Source organism: Thermobia domestica, chromosome 2, assembly GCF_964235325.1.
Source record: "Thermobia domestica chromosome 2, izTheDome1.hap1.1, whole genome shotgun sequence".
Taxonomy (NCBI): Eukaryota; Metazoa; Arthropoda; class Insecta; order Zygentoma; family Lepismatidae; genus Thermobia; species Thermobia domestica.
Genome location: NC_137455.1, coordinates 534144 through 551569, shown reverse-complemented (window position 1 = coordinate 551569; position 17426 = coordinate 534144). Strand labels below are relative to the sequence as shown.

At 37.5% G+C, this 17426-nt stretch overlaps 1 protein-coding gene across 3 annotated transcripts in view; it reads right to left on the bottom strand.

The window, feature by feature from the left end:
• The window catches only part of Rhp (GTP-Rho-binding protein rhophilin), a 390041-nt gene that overhangs the window by 265118 nt on the left and 107497 nt on the right, over positions 1–17426 (bottom strand). The window contains exon 1 of one of the 3 annotated variants that reach the window (XM_081738074.1): positions 13976–14122. The exons of the other annotated variants lie outside the window; for them this stretch is intronic. Within the exon in view, the coding sequence (XP_081594200.1) occupies positions 13976–14104 (129 nt within the window). The 5' untranslated portion in view covers positions 14105–14122. Of the gene's footprint in view, positions 1–13975; positions 14123–17426 lie in introns of those variants that run through there. 3 annotated transcript variants of the gene reach the window in all.

Below are 17426 nucleotides of genomic sequence, written 5' to 3'. Positions count from 1 at the left end.
TCACATATCTGGTGAATCTTAGATGATAATAACTTTTTAAGGGCTGTGTATGGTTAATTAACCAAAAGTTACAGCGATGTATCCGTGGCACCGCAGCTGTTTTCTGTAATCAAACATCAAACTAAAATAAGGAACTTGTTTGGCGTATCTTTATTTCAAAATTGGATGAAACAACCGTTGTTCGCGCGGCCAAAATATATTTGATTTCCCTTCCCCTTAAGATAGGCATTTGAATCAAAGCGCAATGATAAGAATCCATAAGATAGCCTACTGTTAGCATACATTTTGAAACATTCTACCTCTTTAATTAAACTGTTATAATAAAAGACCCAACATGAGGTGGGCACTATGATACAAAAGTCATTTCAAATGGATACGCTGTTTCCCCGACTGCGAAAACTATGGACTCGATATTAATCTCGGTCATTTTGGATATTTGATTTTCCAGCCCTTTTCATCACCCTCATGCCGATGGGGATAAAGTTGAACTTAAACGGCATTCGAAATGTCACTATTCATTTCATTGGCCCCGAAAACTATGGATTCGACACTAATATCAGTCGTTCTTTTATTATTATTATTATATTATTATTATTATTATTATTATTATTATTATTATTATTATTATTATTATTATTATTATTATTATTATTATTATTATTATTATTATTATTATTATTTACATGCCATGCCTGTCGTCAGGAAGCCTAGGAGTGCTTGGCGTGTTTCACCCTTACAGTGTTTATCCAGATTGTAAGCCATAAACGTGTACCAAATTTGGTTGAAATTGCTGCAGACGTTCCAAAGTTATGCTGGAGCGTACATATACACGTTTATATACAGGGTGTCTCAAAAGTCCCCTGATATACGGTAACTCTGTTATTATCAGAGTTACAACAAAATGTAAGGGGGGAAACCGTGATAATAACAGAGTTACCATATGTTAGGGCTTTTAAGACACACTGTATGGGTAGAAGCAGCAAAAGACATCTACCATATAGGGCTAAATGGTATAACAGACCCCCTTCCTGACTAATTGTTATGGTGTTCTCCCAATATTTGTATCGTGGCCTTTTTCATCCCTGCTTCGAATCCAGATCGTGGTACTAGGTAATACGACGCCATCTTCCTCCTTTATCCCTCTTCCACCGATGTCATCTTATATTCGTATTATTCCTGAGGGCAAAAACGAAGGAGGTAGAAGTGGGGAAAAGCCCATCCGTCATTCAGAAAGGATTACGAGCTTCATCTTTTGCTATTGCTATATATTCCATTCAGCAGCCATTAACAAACAAAGGCTTCTGCTTCTCTTTAGAGTTTATAAGAAAATGAAAAGTAATGAACAGAAAAGGCTTCGAGCTGAAGAAATTATTTTTTTGTGGTTTTAAAACAGAAATCCCTCCACAGCCTATGACGATCAACAAAAGCCATTTTAACTTCTCCGGAAACACGCCATTTCGAGGCCTTCCGGAGTTTTTAGTCACCGCCCGCTGGCTGTCTTCGTCTTTTTCTTTCTTTTTAGTAAGAACACAACACTCCCTGTTGTTAACAACGAGCAGTACGTGAGTACGCGTTTCCTGTCTTAAGAACAAAACCATATCATATGTAATTGCACCTGAACGCAACGCATAACGGTCACATCTTTAACTTTGGATTCCAAGTTTTTCTTCTTTACACAATTTACATTGCACAAGAGAACTGCAGGTTGCTTCAAACCTGTTTTATTTGTTTATTGAGAAATGAAATCAAATGTTCATGTTTAAGTCCCAGGTTTATGCCCTATAGGTTAAAGGACGCAGATGATGGATGTAATTGAATTATTATCAAATAATTGGTAGAATAAAAATGTGAAAGGAAACGAGAGATCTGCGAGAAAACCTACGGACGAGGTTGTCTACCATAAACTTGCCTAACCGAGAATCGAAATAGTGTTATCTTGCACTGAAACAAGCACTCTCCACTGAACCATCGTGCCCTTTACTTGTTGGAAGTTTAGCACCAACGTTATATGAGACGCGGGCCTACGATTTGGGATGGAATGCGTTCAATGCTCTTACATTGGGAATCAATCGTGGGACCCCGAGCACCAGAGGCCAATAAACAATGAGGCAATAATAGATTCTGTTTAATTTTTACTTCAGCCTAGCTTGAGACTTAAGAACCCTCAGTCAATTAGCCCCTTATGAAGGCCGGTGCATGAGAGTAAGGGTAGGGACATGCCGAAGATACATCGCGGTGGAGATCGAGGTTTAAGTCGCGGTCGCTACGTCGATGTCTAGGTCGCGATGGATGAAGGGCGCACATAGCAAGGAGGTCGCACCCTCGCTGTTAAGTTCTCAGTTTAAGGAGAAACATTGCTGTGACGCATATGAAATTATTCCGTCAGTGCATAAAAATCACTGCGAAACCACATTTTGAAATTGAAAGGAACAAACAGTTTATAAATAGAGATGGACGCGAGACGAGATATGAGAAATGTCAAAGTCTAGTCTCTTGCTTCGCAAAAATATTTGCAAAAATGAAATGAAATATTTAAGTTTTACGTCCCACGATTATACCGGTTAGGCTAAAGGAGACGGTGATGATGAGTAAGAATGAAATGGTGGAATGAAGAAAGTGGGAGGAAACGGGAGAACCCCGAGAAAACCCACGAGCACGGTGTTTGTCCACCACAAAGTTCACTTGGCGGGTACTGGGATCGAACCTGGGATCTCAAGCACCGGAGGTGAACGCTCTACCACTGAATCATCGTGCCCCCTGTAAAAATATTTGAGTCTCATCTCTTGTTCATCTCTATCAATATTCTAAATCACAGATTTTTACCTTTTATTCAATTTTTTGTGAAGAAATGCCCTCTTTCAGCACTCAGGCGAGAAATCGTTTCCCAGTAAGATTTAATAAATAAATAAATCAGGTATATCTTCAGGTTTCGATGTGGAGGGGGTATCAACTGCAGCAAATGAAGTTTCCTCCCAATGGATACGTGCCAGCCTTTACACGTATTTCTTTACCTTATATCAATAACGCATTTAGAAGAAACTCTTTTTATTAATCTCGGACTTGGAGTGGGTGTAGTTTTTAAGCATAGATATGATTAACAGTAGCTTCTTTTTTTCTTTAAAAATTCTACAATTTACGGACTTCAGTCCGAAAGCCTCCCCCCCCCCTCTGTGACCGCCACTGTCTTATATAATAATAAGCTACAGTATAATTGTCAAATAAATAACTTATCTGACATTCTCATTTCAGTTGCTATTCTCTTCCATTCTCTATTTAAAACGTGCCTATTATAATGTTGTTTGTGTTTCTTATTGAATATTGCTGAAACATTCCTCATTAATTCTATTAATATGTCTTTTATAATCAAATATAATAGTGCAGCAAAACCTCTCGAGCGTAGACGCACACAATCCACTGCAGACGAAATTCTAAACAAATGAAGACTTTATTCCGTGCAGCGCTTCAGGAAGAGCCAATGAGAACACGAGCCACAGCGATGCTTCCGCTGAACATTGATGTAAAAACAAACTCAGTTGTTCATCATCGCGACCACTAATTCACCCTCGCAGTCGACCTCTAGGTCGTGATGTAGCGTGCATCTTCGGCATGCGCTTACTCATTTGAATCCATGGGTTTGTGCCAGTATCGAGGGTGCGACCGCGACTTAAACCTTGACCTCCATCGCGAGGTATCTTCGGCATGTCCCTACCCTAAGGATAACATTGCTTTTTGAGGGTGAGGGCGAGTGAGTATTAGTGTGACAGAGTTGAGCGAGAGTAACTGTGAGCATGGGTTAGGGAAAATGGCCATATGTGCCTCATGCGTGAATAATCACTTTGCTTCCTGATTTAACTTGAAGAAATAAACAGCGGCCTACATGAAAGGAATCATTCAGTTATTCACCGAACAATTATTAACGCTTCCAGTGTTTAAGCAAATGCTAAAATACAATTTATTGTCTGGCGATGGAGGTCAATGGGGTTGGGAGAGGTGAGAGAGAACCCACTGAATTTGGCTTCGTTCCTTTCAAAAGAAATTGGGAACATAAGCGAAGTTATACCAGTAAAACGTAACATCAACTAAAACGTGTTTCAAAAAATGGAAGTTGTAGTGTCTTTTGTGTCAACTCAATTAAATTGGAATGCTCCTAACGCAGTTACGTCCAATCAATTAATAAAATGTGAACAAATTTTAAGTATGAAAGCTTCCCAGCCCAGATTAGCTCTTGGGCTGAACAGACTAGAGCTTGGGGCGACATGCAACCTACGTGGAAAAAATTGGCTTTATCTCCCTCCTTATGTTACAAAATTAATTAATTAATTAATCGTAGGGATGGTACCGAGACCGAGACGGCCTTTTATATACCGAGACGAGACCGAGATCGAGACGGGCTTTTATCTACCGAGACGAGACCGAGACGGAACTCTATAAATCGAGACGAGACCGAGACGAGACTTAGGTCAGTCTCGAAAGTCTCGGTCTCGTCTCGAATATTGATATAGACAACTATTAAGATTGACCTTTACTCAAAATTTCTTTCGTTGCTGTATTAGGTAATATGGGAACAGTTGACTAATGTTCAGTGGCGTATTTAGGGGATGGCTATCGGACTGAAGCCCCTCCCGAAATAGATTTGTGATCATTTTTTCGCATTGCACGTAGAACACAAATATTTCTTACTCTTTCTCAAGCCTCTCCCGAAACGAAATCCACTGCTGATGTGTATAGTCATCTCTGTCGCTTTCTCCCTCTCTCCCTCTCTCAACATATATATATATATATATATATATATATATATATATATATATATATATATATATATATATATATATATATATATATATATATATATACCAGCGGATCCAGGATATGATCGAGGGAGGCGGTAAACCATAGTTTGACATTCTATCCAGTGTAAAGAAAGAAGTAGGATTGAAGCCCTTTTTATACAGTGTATAGCTGAGCGTCAAGGGAAGGTATAACCCCTTTAACACTCCCCTTGGATCCTCGCCTGTATATCATATCTAATATAAGTAAAAGGAAGAGTTTGTTTGTCTGTGTGTCTGCGTGCCTGTCTTTCTGATTGCCTGTGTGTGGCCTTGGGACCAAACGAGAGTCCAAGAGTTACGAAATTTGGGTGACAAGTATCATGTCCCAGGCCTCAGACCAAGAAGAAGCGTTTTTTTTTTTTTTTTTTTTTTTTTAATATAATCAGGAGTGGCGTTTAAAGGGACAGTAAAAGTAGTAGAAAATGACCGATATTAGTGTCGAATACATACTTTTCGCAGTCGCTGAGATCAATGGTGATACTTCCATTAGCGATTACTTTCAAAGTCAGCTACCAGTGCATGCGGGCCGTGGTTTACTTGCGGGGGAGGGGAGTACCGAAACGTAAAAATAATACAAAATGACCGATATTAGTGTCAGATAGTTTTCGCGTTTTCTGAGATCAATGGTGAAACTCCGATCGCATTAATCTCCAAATTCACCCCATTCAGCTGCGGGCCGGAGTTCACAGGAGGGATACCGAGACATGTAAAAGTAATCCAAAATGGCCGATATTAGTGTCAAATGTATAGTTTTTGCGGTTGCTGATATAGTGATACACCCACAGGCCTTGACTTCCAAATACTGGTCCCATGCGAAAAATGGGTATTTCATCTAGTTATATATAGTATTTCATCTAGTTATAGTAATTTCTCAAATTGCACTACGTTTGATATTACATATTTCTGTTCAGTTAATTTAATTTAGTGCGTGGGTTTTCTCGGGGTTCTCCCGTTTCCTCCCACTTTCTTCATTCCACCATTTCATTCATCTCTCATCATCACAGTCTCCTTTAGCCTAACCGGCATAACCGTGGGACGTAAAACTCAAAAATTTCATTTCATTTTTTAATTGAGTTTAACGCCTCTTTCAGCAGCGAGGTTATATGAGACTGAACCTACTGATTAACGTTGAATCTAAACCACATGAGCTCCTGCCGGGAATCTAACCCGGGTCTCTCACGCCATAGGCTAACTGCTTAGCCACGAAAGAGCTCTATATATTTCTAATTTAGGTAATAAATTAAACCACAAAAACACATATATTATTCAGTGTAACAAAGGACAATACATATCACTGACATCAACATTTTGGAGATCTCTAATAACTCAAATGGCAGGAACATTATAACATTAGTGTTCAGTAGTTTTAATTACAAGAAGTCATGGTTACATTATTTTAAGCAGTGTTGCGAACTTAAATAAATTGCTAAATATTATTATAAATATAGTGCAAATAACGTAGCTAAAGTGCAAAATATTTTAAAATTACTCGTAATTTGTTTTATTGTCCAAGAATGTTTTTAAAACATGATGTTTTTCAGTCTTTGGGCTATTTATAATGTTAATGTCGAAGTTTTCGTTCCAGCAATACATGTAAAAGCAAATTGTAACTGAAATTCAACGTAACTGACAACTTTTCAGTAGCACTAGTTGTTCTCCCTAAGCCTTAGGCCTGATGTATTTTTTAGATTAAAACACTGCTTTATTAAAATTTTAATTACACCCAAACTGTATTTTATTTGTTATAGTTTGACCACCGACCACCTCAAACTCGATCCATACCATATAGCTGTATGCAGTTATTCAAAGACACAGTTAGTAATACACATTGTGTTGATTTTTTTTGTTTTAGTTTAACGTCTCACGTTTATGCTAGGGCGGCTAGAGGAGACGTGGAGTTACTGATCATAATGGAATCCGAAAAACTTCGGTCGTTGAACATTACCGCTACCGGGAATCGAACTCCATGCGAACCAAAATCAAGCATACTAGCCATTACAGCAAATGGGGGTTCTTACATTGTGTTAATTTAAATAATTGAGTCAGTGTTGCCAGATTCGAAGATCAAAAAGTAGCGTGTCTGTGCTCCAAAAGTAGAGGATATGAACTATTTGTAGCCCAAATATATAGAAATGAATTATTTGACAACTAATGACTGGTACTAATGAAATAGACCGGAAAATGTGATGGACATATTGCAAGACCGCCAAGACGAAATTATGATCGATAGACGAAAACAATTTTAGATTGTATACCACGTGACAAAAACAGCCTAGGGAATGTCCGCATACAAGAAATTGTGACAAAATCAGAAACCACTGGGGAGTAACCTGCAAAAGAATTATCCAAGATAGATAGTTGTAGAGAAAACTTGGGAAGACTTCATCCAGCAGTGGATTGATAATGGTTGGTTATGATGATGGTGATGATTTTATATCGAGACCTCAGAGGTAAACTAAACCAAGTCATAATTTCGTAATTTTACAGGAGAAGCGAAAAACCGGTTCCTTAACTAAGATCTATAATATTGTTTTTCAAACTATACTAAGCAGTTACAAAGTAGTAAGATGGCTTTAGACTTACATTATTACACCGCTAGAAAGAACAAAGTCTATTTAAAAAAAAGTATTCTAACTCAATTTGACCAAAAAGTGACTTAACATAGTCTACCACTAATGTTCACACACACACACACACACACACACACACACACACATATATATATATATATATATATATATATATATATATATATATATATATATATATATTGTATAAATTTACTGGGTAAGGTAGAGTAAAATTGGATCCAAAATTTAACGAAGGTCATACAGCAATATATATATATATATATATATATATATATATATATATATATATATATATATATATATATTTGACTATTTAATACTTCATGTTGCTGCAAAACTACGAAAATGAATACAAAAGAAAACTAGAAAGTTAAGAATCACTTATTTTGGCAAGAGAGAAAAAATAGATACAGCTAGGTCGAATTACCTATATACTTATATAATATGTATGTTCATGTTTCGCAAGTAGTTTTCAATCAATCAACTTTAGGAACTTGTATAAGAAACAGAATGTACTTAAATTTAGACACGAACTATGCGAAACATCTGACTTTGAATCTAACTTGTTTCGTGATGCAACCTGAGGCCACACATAGCAAAGATGAGTGACGTAGCTCCCACCACAAAGTTCAGGAATTTCGTCTTATAAGGTGTCAATTAAACACGCAGATGTGAAACGGTAATAAAGCATTTGATCAATTTTAAACAAAATATATTGTAGTAATAATTTACCCTATTTGTTCAGATAATGAACGTTATATTATGTTTTTAAAATGACAGTCAAAACATAATGTATTGGATAATAAATGAGAAATTGTAAAATTTCAATTTCGGTACGATTAAATACATTCATGCTGCTGTGTGTTGCGTTATCCGTTAGAATGTATTGAACAATTCTACTGCAGTTAATTTAATAGAGTTTAATTGTATAGGCAGTACTGAGGCCATATGAGAAAGTCTTTTGCTGAAAGTGAAATATGGGTTACTATTAGAATTTTATCCCAGATATGATATACCCACTGATGATTGAAACTGGAACACATGCATGAAAGGCATCAGCGCTAGCAAATAAGGTCTGAAGAGGTACACCATACTATAATTCTAAGTCAAGAATAAGGCCAAAAATAAGAAGCAGAAACGACAGACTTTACAATAATAATACTTTTACAATTTTAATTTCACCTATTTATTTCGAGACTTTCGAGACGAGACCGAGATTTGGCCCTCGAGACCGAGACCGAGATCGAGACAAGCATTTGTTGACCGAGACGAGACCGAGACCGAGACGGCGATTTTTGACTCGAGACGAGACCGAGATCGAGACAGCTATTTTAAAACCGAGACGAGACCGAGACTGTACAAAGTCTCGTCTCGTCTCGTCTCGATACCATCCCTAATTAATCGTACTACAAATTTTCAATGTGGGCCTTCCTGCATTAAAGACTGTAATATGCTTTTCCCGTTTCGAGTGATCTTACCATTAGGTGTGTATTGAACAATGAGATTTTGTGTAGCCCCGACTGAGTGCTGGAGCCATTAGGGACAATAACTTGATTTGTAACTTAAAAGTCAAAGCTTAATCAAAACATAACATTTTTTCATATATTAAAAGAGAATTAGCAAAAGTAATAACAGAATCTTCTAATTTGGTAAAGAGAAATACATTTGAAATTACATTACTTTTCCTTTGAGATGGGAGAGGAGTTTCGGAAGCACATCCTATTATTATTATTATTATTATTATTATTATTATTATTATTATTATTATTATTATTATTATTATTATTATTATTATTATTATGCCTTTCGGCAGGTCCTGGGACTAATGAGGATTTTGGCGTGGAAGTGTTTCTTCCACTTTTGTCGATCTTCAGCTTCCTTTTTTCTCCTATCTTTCAAATCATCGATTAGCTGTGCTCTTCTTCTACCCATTCCTCGCTTTCCTTCCATCTTACCTTCTATGGCGGTGTGAAGAAGACAATTTCTCCGCAAGATGTGTCCAATCTAATTGGCCTTTCTACGAAGGATGGTGGCTAGAAGTGTCCTCTTTTCTTCTATCCGTTTTAAAACATCTTCGTTTGTTGCTCTCTCTGTCCATTTTATCTTCTCCATCTTTCTCCAACACCACATTTCGGAGCTCTCCAAGTATTTCCTCTCTAACTTCCGTAATGTCCAAGTCTAGAGTGCAAAAATGTTTCAATCAGGCCTTTCATCAGACAAATGTAGGACTGAAACACTGTCTTTACTTGTAACTGTGAGGGAGTTTCGTAACAATTCACTCTTCTCATTCTTTCTCGATATTTTAACTTGATTTAAGCGATATGACATGGAAATGGGGCGTTCAAAACACAACAATATCAACTCCAATTAACAAAGTTGTCAGAAAAGAGACCTAAAGCTTGTATGGTACGCTCAAATTCGTGAAAAAGCTACCACTTTTTTTTTTAATATTATGAGAGTTATTTACACAATATCTGGACATGACTCTTTTAAGCTGTAGTTAGAAAACTTGAGGAAGAGCTGTGAAGAATATGGGATGAAAATAAATGTTAGAAAGACAAAAGCCATGGTGACTGGAATGAAGTGGTCTGTGTCAAATATAAAAGTAGGAGGGGAGAAAATAGAACAGGTGACTATTTTTCGATAACTGGGTAGTATTATTAGTTATGATATGGAGTGTGAATAAAAGCAAGGATAGGAATGGTGAAAGAAGCCTTTAGGAGAAAGAAAAGTCTATTTTGTAGGGCCTTGAATAAAGAGTCGAGGAAAAGACTTATAAAATGTTTCGTGCGAAGTATAGTACTATATGAGTCAGAAACATGAACACTACCTTTCGAAATGTGGGTTCTGAGATCTTTCGAAATGTGGGTGTGGGAAAGAATGGAGAAAATTAGCTGGATACAACGGAAAACGAATGAGAGTGCGTTAGAAATGATGGGGTAGAAAAGAACAATTTTAGATGTGTTAAGAAGAGGAAGAGAAAGTGCTTGGGACATTGGCTAAGAAGGAACTGTATCATGAGGAACGTTTTAAAGGGTATAGTGGCAGGAAAGAGAGGGAGGGGCGAAGGAGACAGTACCAAAACAAAAAAATGGTATGTGAAGACAAAGAGGTTAGTGGAAGACCGTTGAGCATGGAAGCTTCTCAGTTGCAGCAAGTAGCCTGCCAATAATGGCAGAATACATATGATAATGATGATCATGCAATATCTAGACTATGAAGAACAGGACTACTTGGCTCCTAACTATGTTCGAGGCAGGTGCACAGACCATTATACAAGAACGATACATACATTACAACCGTTCAATACTGCACTATCTCACCTTCCACACGAGAAATGATTACAGAGAAACTACCGTTCTCCACTGAGAGATATCAAAAATAAATTAGACAATACATTATTAATCTAGGAATGTATTGGTCGTATACCCAACTAATATCTTTATAGTTTAGTATATAAACCTTAAATTTATAAAAGAACGTGCATATACGCGGTTTGATATACGCTCCATTTTGGAGAATAAACGAGCGTCTACCTCCCCAAAATTATTGGATCAATCTGTATCTATAGGGCGACGTTCAAGAGTTTAAATCTACTTTTTTTTTTATTAATTTTGGAACGTCACATGTAATAACAAGTAACATTTCAAGAAGGAGCCAAGAAATAAGAAAAAATGTGTGCATTTCAGGATATTAACAACGTTCGTTCGCATCACTATTCAATGCGACCAATTCTTCGTAAAATATGTTCTAATTCTTCAGTGGTAACGGTATTCATCAAAGAAATTAGTACTTTTTGAACTCATTTGAATGAAACCATAATATGGCTGAGGGGACAATAGAAATCTAGATTAACTATGAACCTAGTAGTAGTGAAAATTCATGTGTGGCCATTTACAAATGTGGAACGTTATCTCACTTACACGCAGGTGCAAACTCACATTTTTTCTTTTTCTTTCTTTTCCTTTCTTTTCTTTTCTTTATTTTTGTAGGGGACCAAAATCGGAAGTGCTAACTGGGCGGGTCTTCCGTGAGTGCGCCATTGGCGCAGACAAAACATAAGTATATTATTTGTTAGAATTACAACGTTTTAGGAAGATCCGGACCCGGTCGACCCTGTACGTACGCCTCTGCTCAGACCTATCATCTCACCGGCAAAGCATTTTCCTCTGAAGAAATTTGGAAAAAATCCCAGTTGATCACGTTATTTTCAAACTCGAAGTTATGAAAAAAAACCGCCATACGTATTAAAAGATGGTAGCATTGTATTAAGGAGCTGGATTATCGTTAACATCATTCGCTTCAAACGTGAGAAGTTGGATTTCTTATCGAGAAATATCGTATATGCGAAAGGTGGAGAAGATATCAAAGATTGCGGGAGAGAAGACATCTGAAGGGTAAATGCAAATATTGCAAATCGTACTAACAGTGTTAGGGTCACTGAAACTGCGAAGCTAGTTATCAATTCTAGAAGACGCAAGATCTGCTACAGTGTCGTTAGCTGAAATCTAAGAGATAATATTGTAATAATTTTGACAGATGTATAACAATTTAGATCTGACAGTTCCTGTTAAAGCTCTCGTGGATATGCCACTCGTCTGATAGACTTACTGGTATAACTTGATAAATGGTAAATAACAGAAGAGAGACATTTAGACGAGCATCAAATCCAGGCGCGAGCTTTCAAAATTGTTCTACTGGTTAATGAATAAAAAATTGAATTAACAAATTAAGTAAAGAATGTATAAATTGTGGTGGAAAAGACCTTTCCTAACAGGGACGTCCTTTGTGGTAGCAGGAGGCAATTGTTCCCCCTAAGCTTTACATGAAAAACTCTTAATAACCCGATGGGAGATGATTATTTGACCATAAACGAGAGGTGTCCACTGCAGAGAAGTTCCTCATAGCTCTGATGGTGATTGTATGCATCACACATTGTTATAAATGTAAATATAAGCTGATATTGAACTAAAGTAGTCGAGATAGTGAGGGACTGAGGAGAAAATGTTCCTCAGTAAAGAAACAAAGTATCTCTGGAGGATATGTTTATACGAGAATGTGATTATTCTCTTTACAATTACCAGTCATACCTTTGTAAAAGTTCATTAATTCGCTTCCTTGACTGTATTGGAAGTAACCCAAAGAGAAGGTGCACCATTGCTATCAAATACCGAAATGATCCAATGCAGCAATGATGATTGTTAGTTAATTTCTTGGAATAAAGTCTGCAAGTTTTTCTTTGCCATGTAATTCTGTGGACAATAACTTCTAACCAAAATGTCCTTGTAACTGCTGGATCAGTTGAAGGGATGAATTAAAGATTTAGGCCCTATATTCAAGTTCGAAAAAGTTTTTTCTGTCGTAAATACGTTTGAACAGATAATGATTATTGTTCGTTATGAAGAGGTTACTTAAACATTGAGGTAAAAGAAGACTTTCTGTTTCTGTATCTGAAAATTACGTAAAAGCGAGGGTTCTCTCCCACAACATTAACTAACTAACTCTATGGCCTATGGAACCCGAAGGTTCAATGCCGCGTTCACAAAAGCTCTCCATTGAATTCTGTCCTTAGTCAACTGGATTCAGTTCCTATTTGTATTCCTATTTCTGCGAGATTCATCTCAATATTGCCTCCCATTTGCGCCTAAGTCTTTTTGGTCTTCCTGTTAAGACTTTGAAAGTGTTCCTACTTTCTTCCATCCTGGCAACATGACCTGCCTAACTGAGCCTCCTAAACTTTATGATCCTAACAATGTTGGGTAAATCGTATAAATTATGTAGTTCCTCGTTATGAACTTTCCGCCATTCACCATTCCTGTTCCTCTTGGGTCCGAATATTCGTCTCAGGATCTTGTTCTCAAATACTTTCAGTCTACACAACATTACATATATTTTTTCCTTGAAATTCAACCTATATCGGGAAGTCTTACACCCCCTCCTCTGCCAAGCAAAACCTAAAATGATGCTACATCTGCCCCATTCACCCCCCCTTCTTTTTGGAGGATTGTAATCAGAAGAGTGACTTTGAGTAGGCTCCGCCCCTACAAAAATAATTGAATGAATTCCAAAACGTATTGCTTGGTGTCATGACTGCGCGGTCTGACGCATTAGGCTGCGGGAGGCACGGTGGCTCAGTGGTAGAGCGCTTACCTCTGGTGGGTGGTGTCCTGGTTCGATCCCCGGCCAAGTAAGTTTGTGGTGGACAACATCGGGGGTATTCTCGTTTCCTCCCACATTTTCACTCAACAAATTCTATCATAATCATGCACTTGCTTTATCATCGTCTGTCCTAGCCTCACGGGTATAATAATGGGATGTTAAACTCAAAGATTTCTTTTTTCTTCTTTTGCATTAGGCTGGAGTCACAAGAACTGTCTGTCGCGGCTTCGAATCCTCCTCACGATACGACTGTTATTCATCATTCTTTCATCGTTCACGTCACAGTGACGTATTTCCAATCAATTCGACTTAATAATTATGAATTAAATGTATTATGAACGAATGTAAACACAGGAAGAAGGAAGCAGCGACGACAACTACAAACATGGTACTTACGTCTGTGGCATTCTCCAGTAACATCCAGAGCCGTCTGTCGGGGGCCATCACCACAACTGAGGCAACACACACAGGACAACAACAAAAACAACAACCAACAACAACTGAGAGCGAAAAAGACCGGTTCATCCAACGAAGGAGCCGGTGGAGTTGTAAACTAACGTTGTTACACGAGAACTTCTTCGCTCGCTTCCTTCTTCCACTGTTGCCAGCCAATCAGCCAATTTCCCACGAATCACAGACCTTGACAATGGCTAACGTTGACGATAAAAACAGTTAGAGTTCGGGAAGGGAAAAGAAGATGAAATTAACAGCAAAAAGTGATTGTGGATAAAAAAACAACGACAACGGAACTATTTTTTTGTTCTTCGCATTTAATTTCGTATCTCATTTGTTTTGTTATTTCTCGTCTTTCCTGTGACTCAACGTCCCACACTACAAAGTAAAAGAGTTCTTACACAACAAAGCCGGAAACGCGCCAAGCTGAGTCACGACTTGCTCTGGAAATCTAACCTCTTGGGGTCAAACCAACTTCATGCAAATGGAAGGAGTAATTGTCAAAATCTTTTTCCAACAGTGATCCAGCCGTAGCCTTTGACCCTTAGAAACACCATCCATGGTCGATGCATAGGCACTTGCTTCTACTTCTATATGTATCACACAAACAGAGGGAGAGAGAGAGAGATTTAATGATATGAGATGAACTCACAAATGGATTGCAGTTTGGAATATTTGTTTGTTGTATTGCTAGAAGAGGAGAGGAGAGACGAAGGAGAAGAGAAGATTCACTTCCAGGAAAAGCTTTGTAAATTAATTTTAAATGTAGAATATTGTGTGGTAGGTAGTGTGCTAAGTGCTCTTAGCTCTTCATCTGCATATTAAAATGCAGATGAGTGCACATTTGCATATTAATATTTAATTTGTGTTTAATTTAATTAATTTATGTTGATAAATATTTAGTATTATAATTATATTTTCGTATTGAAGGAATGATAACTAATAGCATTGCATGAGACATCTCTACTAAGGAGCATAGTAATTAACATATCATTTATAGCTGTAATGCTAAGAGTTATCTGCATAGAGAAATGAAAAAAAAATGTGTATTAAATATGATACAAAACTTAGATGAACAGAAGAGCATGAACGGATTTTTTTTTTGGTAGAAACAGCATTCTGACTGGACATCTGTTAGTCCACTGTTGCTGCCTCAATATAATGAGGATGCCTAGTCTAGTACAGCAACCCAAGTCTAAAAATGAAATTCAAGTTGAAATCACTGCTTTCGATATGATTCTCTCCTATTGTTTCAATTCTCATAAAATGTTTAGCAAAACTCTACAAAACTTGGTAGTTAGAGTAGCTTTCCACACCTTTCACAAAAATTTCACAACCTCGATAGCAAGTGAACCTATTGCTTCTTTACCCATAATGCTGCGCCAGTTTAAATGTGTGTTGAAGACACATACACACACACACACACACACACACATATATATATATATATATATATATATATATATATATATATATATATATATATATATATATATATATATATATATGATCACACACTATGTGATCAAAAGTATCCGGACACCTGGCTGAAAATGACTTACAAGTTCGGGGCGCCCTTCATCGGTACTGCTGGAATTCAATATGGTGTTGGCCCACTCTTAGTCTTAATGACAGTTTCCACTCTCGCAGGCATACTTTCAATCAGGTGCTGGAAGGTTTCTTGGGGAATGGCAGATGGCAATGGCCCATTCTTCACGGAGTGCTGAACTGATGAGAGGTATCGATGTAGGTCGGTGAGGCCTGGCACGAAGTCGGAGTTCCAAAACATCCCAAAGGTGTTCTATAGAATTCAAGTCAGGACTCTGTGCAGGCCAGTCCATTAGAGGGATGTTATGGTCGTGTAACTACTCCGCCACAATCCGTGCAGTATGAACAGGTGCTCGATCGTGTTGAAAGATGCAATTGCCATCCCCAAATTGCTCTTTAACAGTGGGAAGCAAGAAGGTGCTTAAAACATCAATGTAGGCCTGCGCTGTGAGAGTGCCACGCAAAACAACAAGGGGTGCAAGCCCCCTCCAGGAAAAACACGACCACACCATAACACCATTTTACTCTTGGCACTACACACGCTGACAGATGTTCACCGGGCATTCGCCATACCTACACCCTGCCATCGGATCGCCACATTGTGTACCGTGATTCATCACTCCACACAACGTTTTTTCACTGTTCAATAATCCAATGTTTACGCTCCTTACATCAAGCGAGGCGTCGTTTGGCATTTACCTGCGTGATGTGTGGCTTATGAGCAGTCGCACGACCATGAAATGCAAGTTTTCTCACCTCACGCCTAACTTTCATAGTACTTGGATGGATCCTGATGCAGTTTGGAATTCCTGTGTGATGGTCTGGATAGATGTCTGCCTATTAGACTTAACGACCCTCTTCAACTGTCGGCGGTCTCTGTCAGTCAACAGCCGAAGTCCTTTTGTGCTGTACGTGTCCCTTCACGTTTCTACTTCACTATCACATCAGACACAGCGGACCTAGAGATGTTTAGGAGTGTAGAAATCTCGCGTACAGACTTCTGACAAAAGGGACACCCAATCACCTGACCACGTTCGAAGTCCGTGAGTTCCGTGGAGCGCCCCATTCTGCTTTCTCACGATGTATAATGACTACTGAGGTCGCTGATAATGAGTAGCTGGCAGTAGGTGGCAGCAGAATGCACCTAATATGAAAAACGTATGTTTTTGGAGGTGTCCGGATACTTTTGATCACATAGTATATATATAGAAAATATAAAGTGTTAATTTAAGTATGTAAATATTTCATAAGATTATTATATATATTTTTAAAAAGTGTGTTAATAATAACGAAAATCTAATGTCATTATGCCAATATAATAAATCTCAGTTACTAGTGCTCCACCAACAATAATAATAATAATAAAAATGTTCACCATAACTTCAAATATTTCAACTTTCCAGTAGGGTAAGTAACACAAACTGCAAATATTTACTTGTCTTTTCTTTTCAGACTAAAAATATGAAGTATTATTACATAAAAACAGCTAATCACTTCCCTGGTTGGGGCTCAAAAAAGTATTGCTCTATAAAACCTAAATACTTCCATTAATAATAATGGTAAATAAATAAAGATTATGTCTAATCTTTAAATTATTATATCAAATTAAGTTTTGTTAAAAGACTAATTTTTTATAAATTTAAAATTCCCATACCTCTCCTCCATTACTAATTAAATTTAAATATAATTTTAAAAAACTGGATAAACTTCAGCTAAATAACCTTAAAATCAGCATATGCCTTTTGTACTTCAACATACCGCTGCTATAGTGGTAATAGCAGCTGCAAAAAAAGTCTAAGTACAAGGTTTCTTGCCACTAACTGTACATGTCATTTATACACAATTT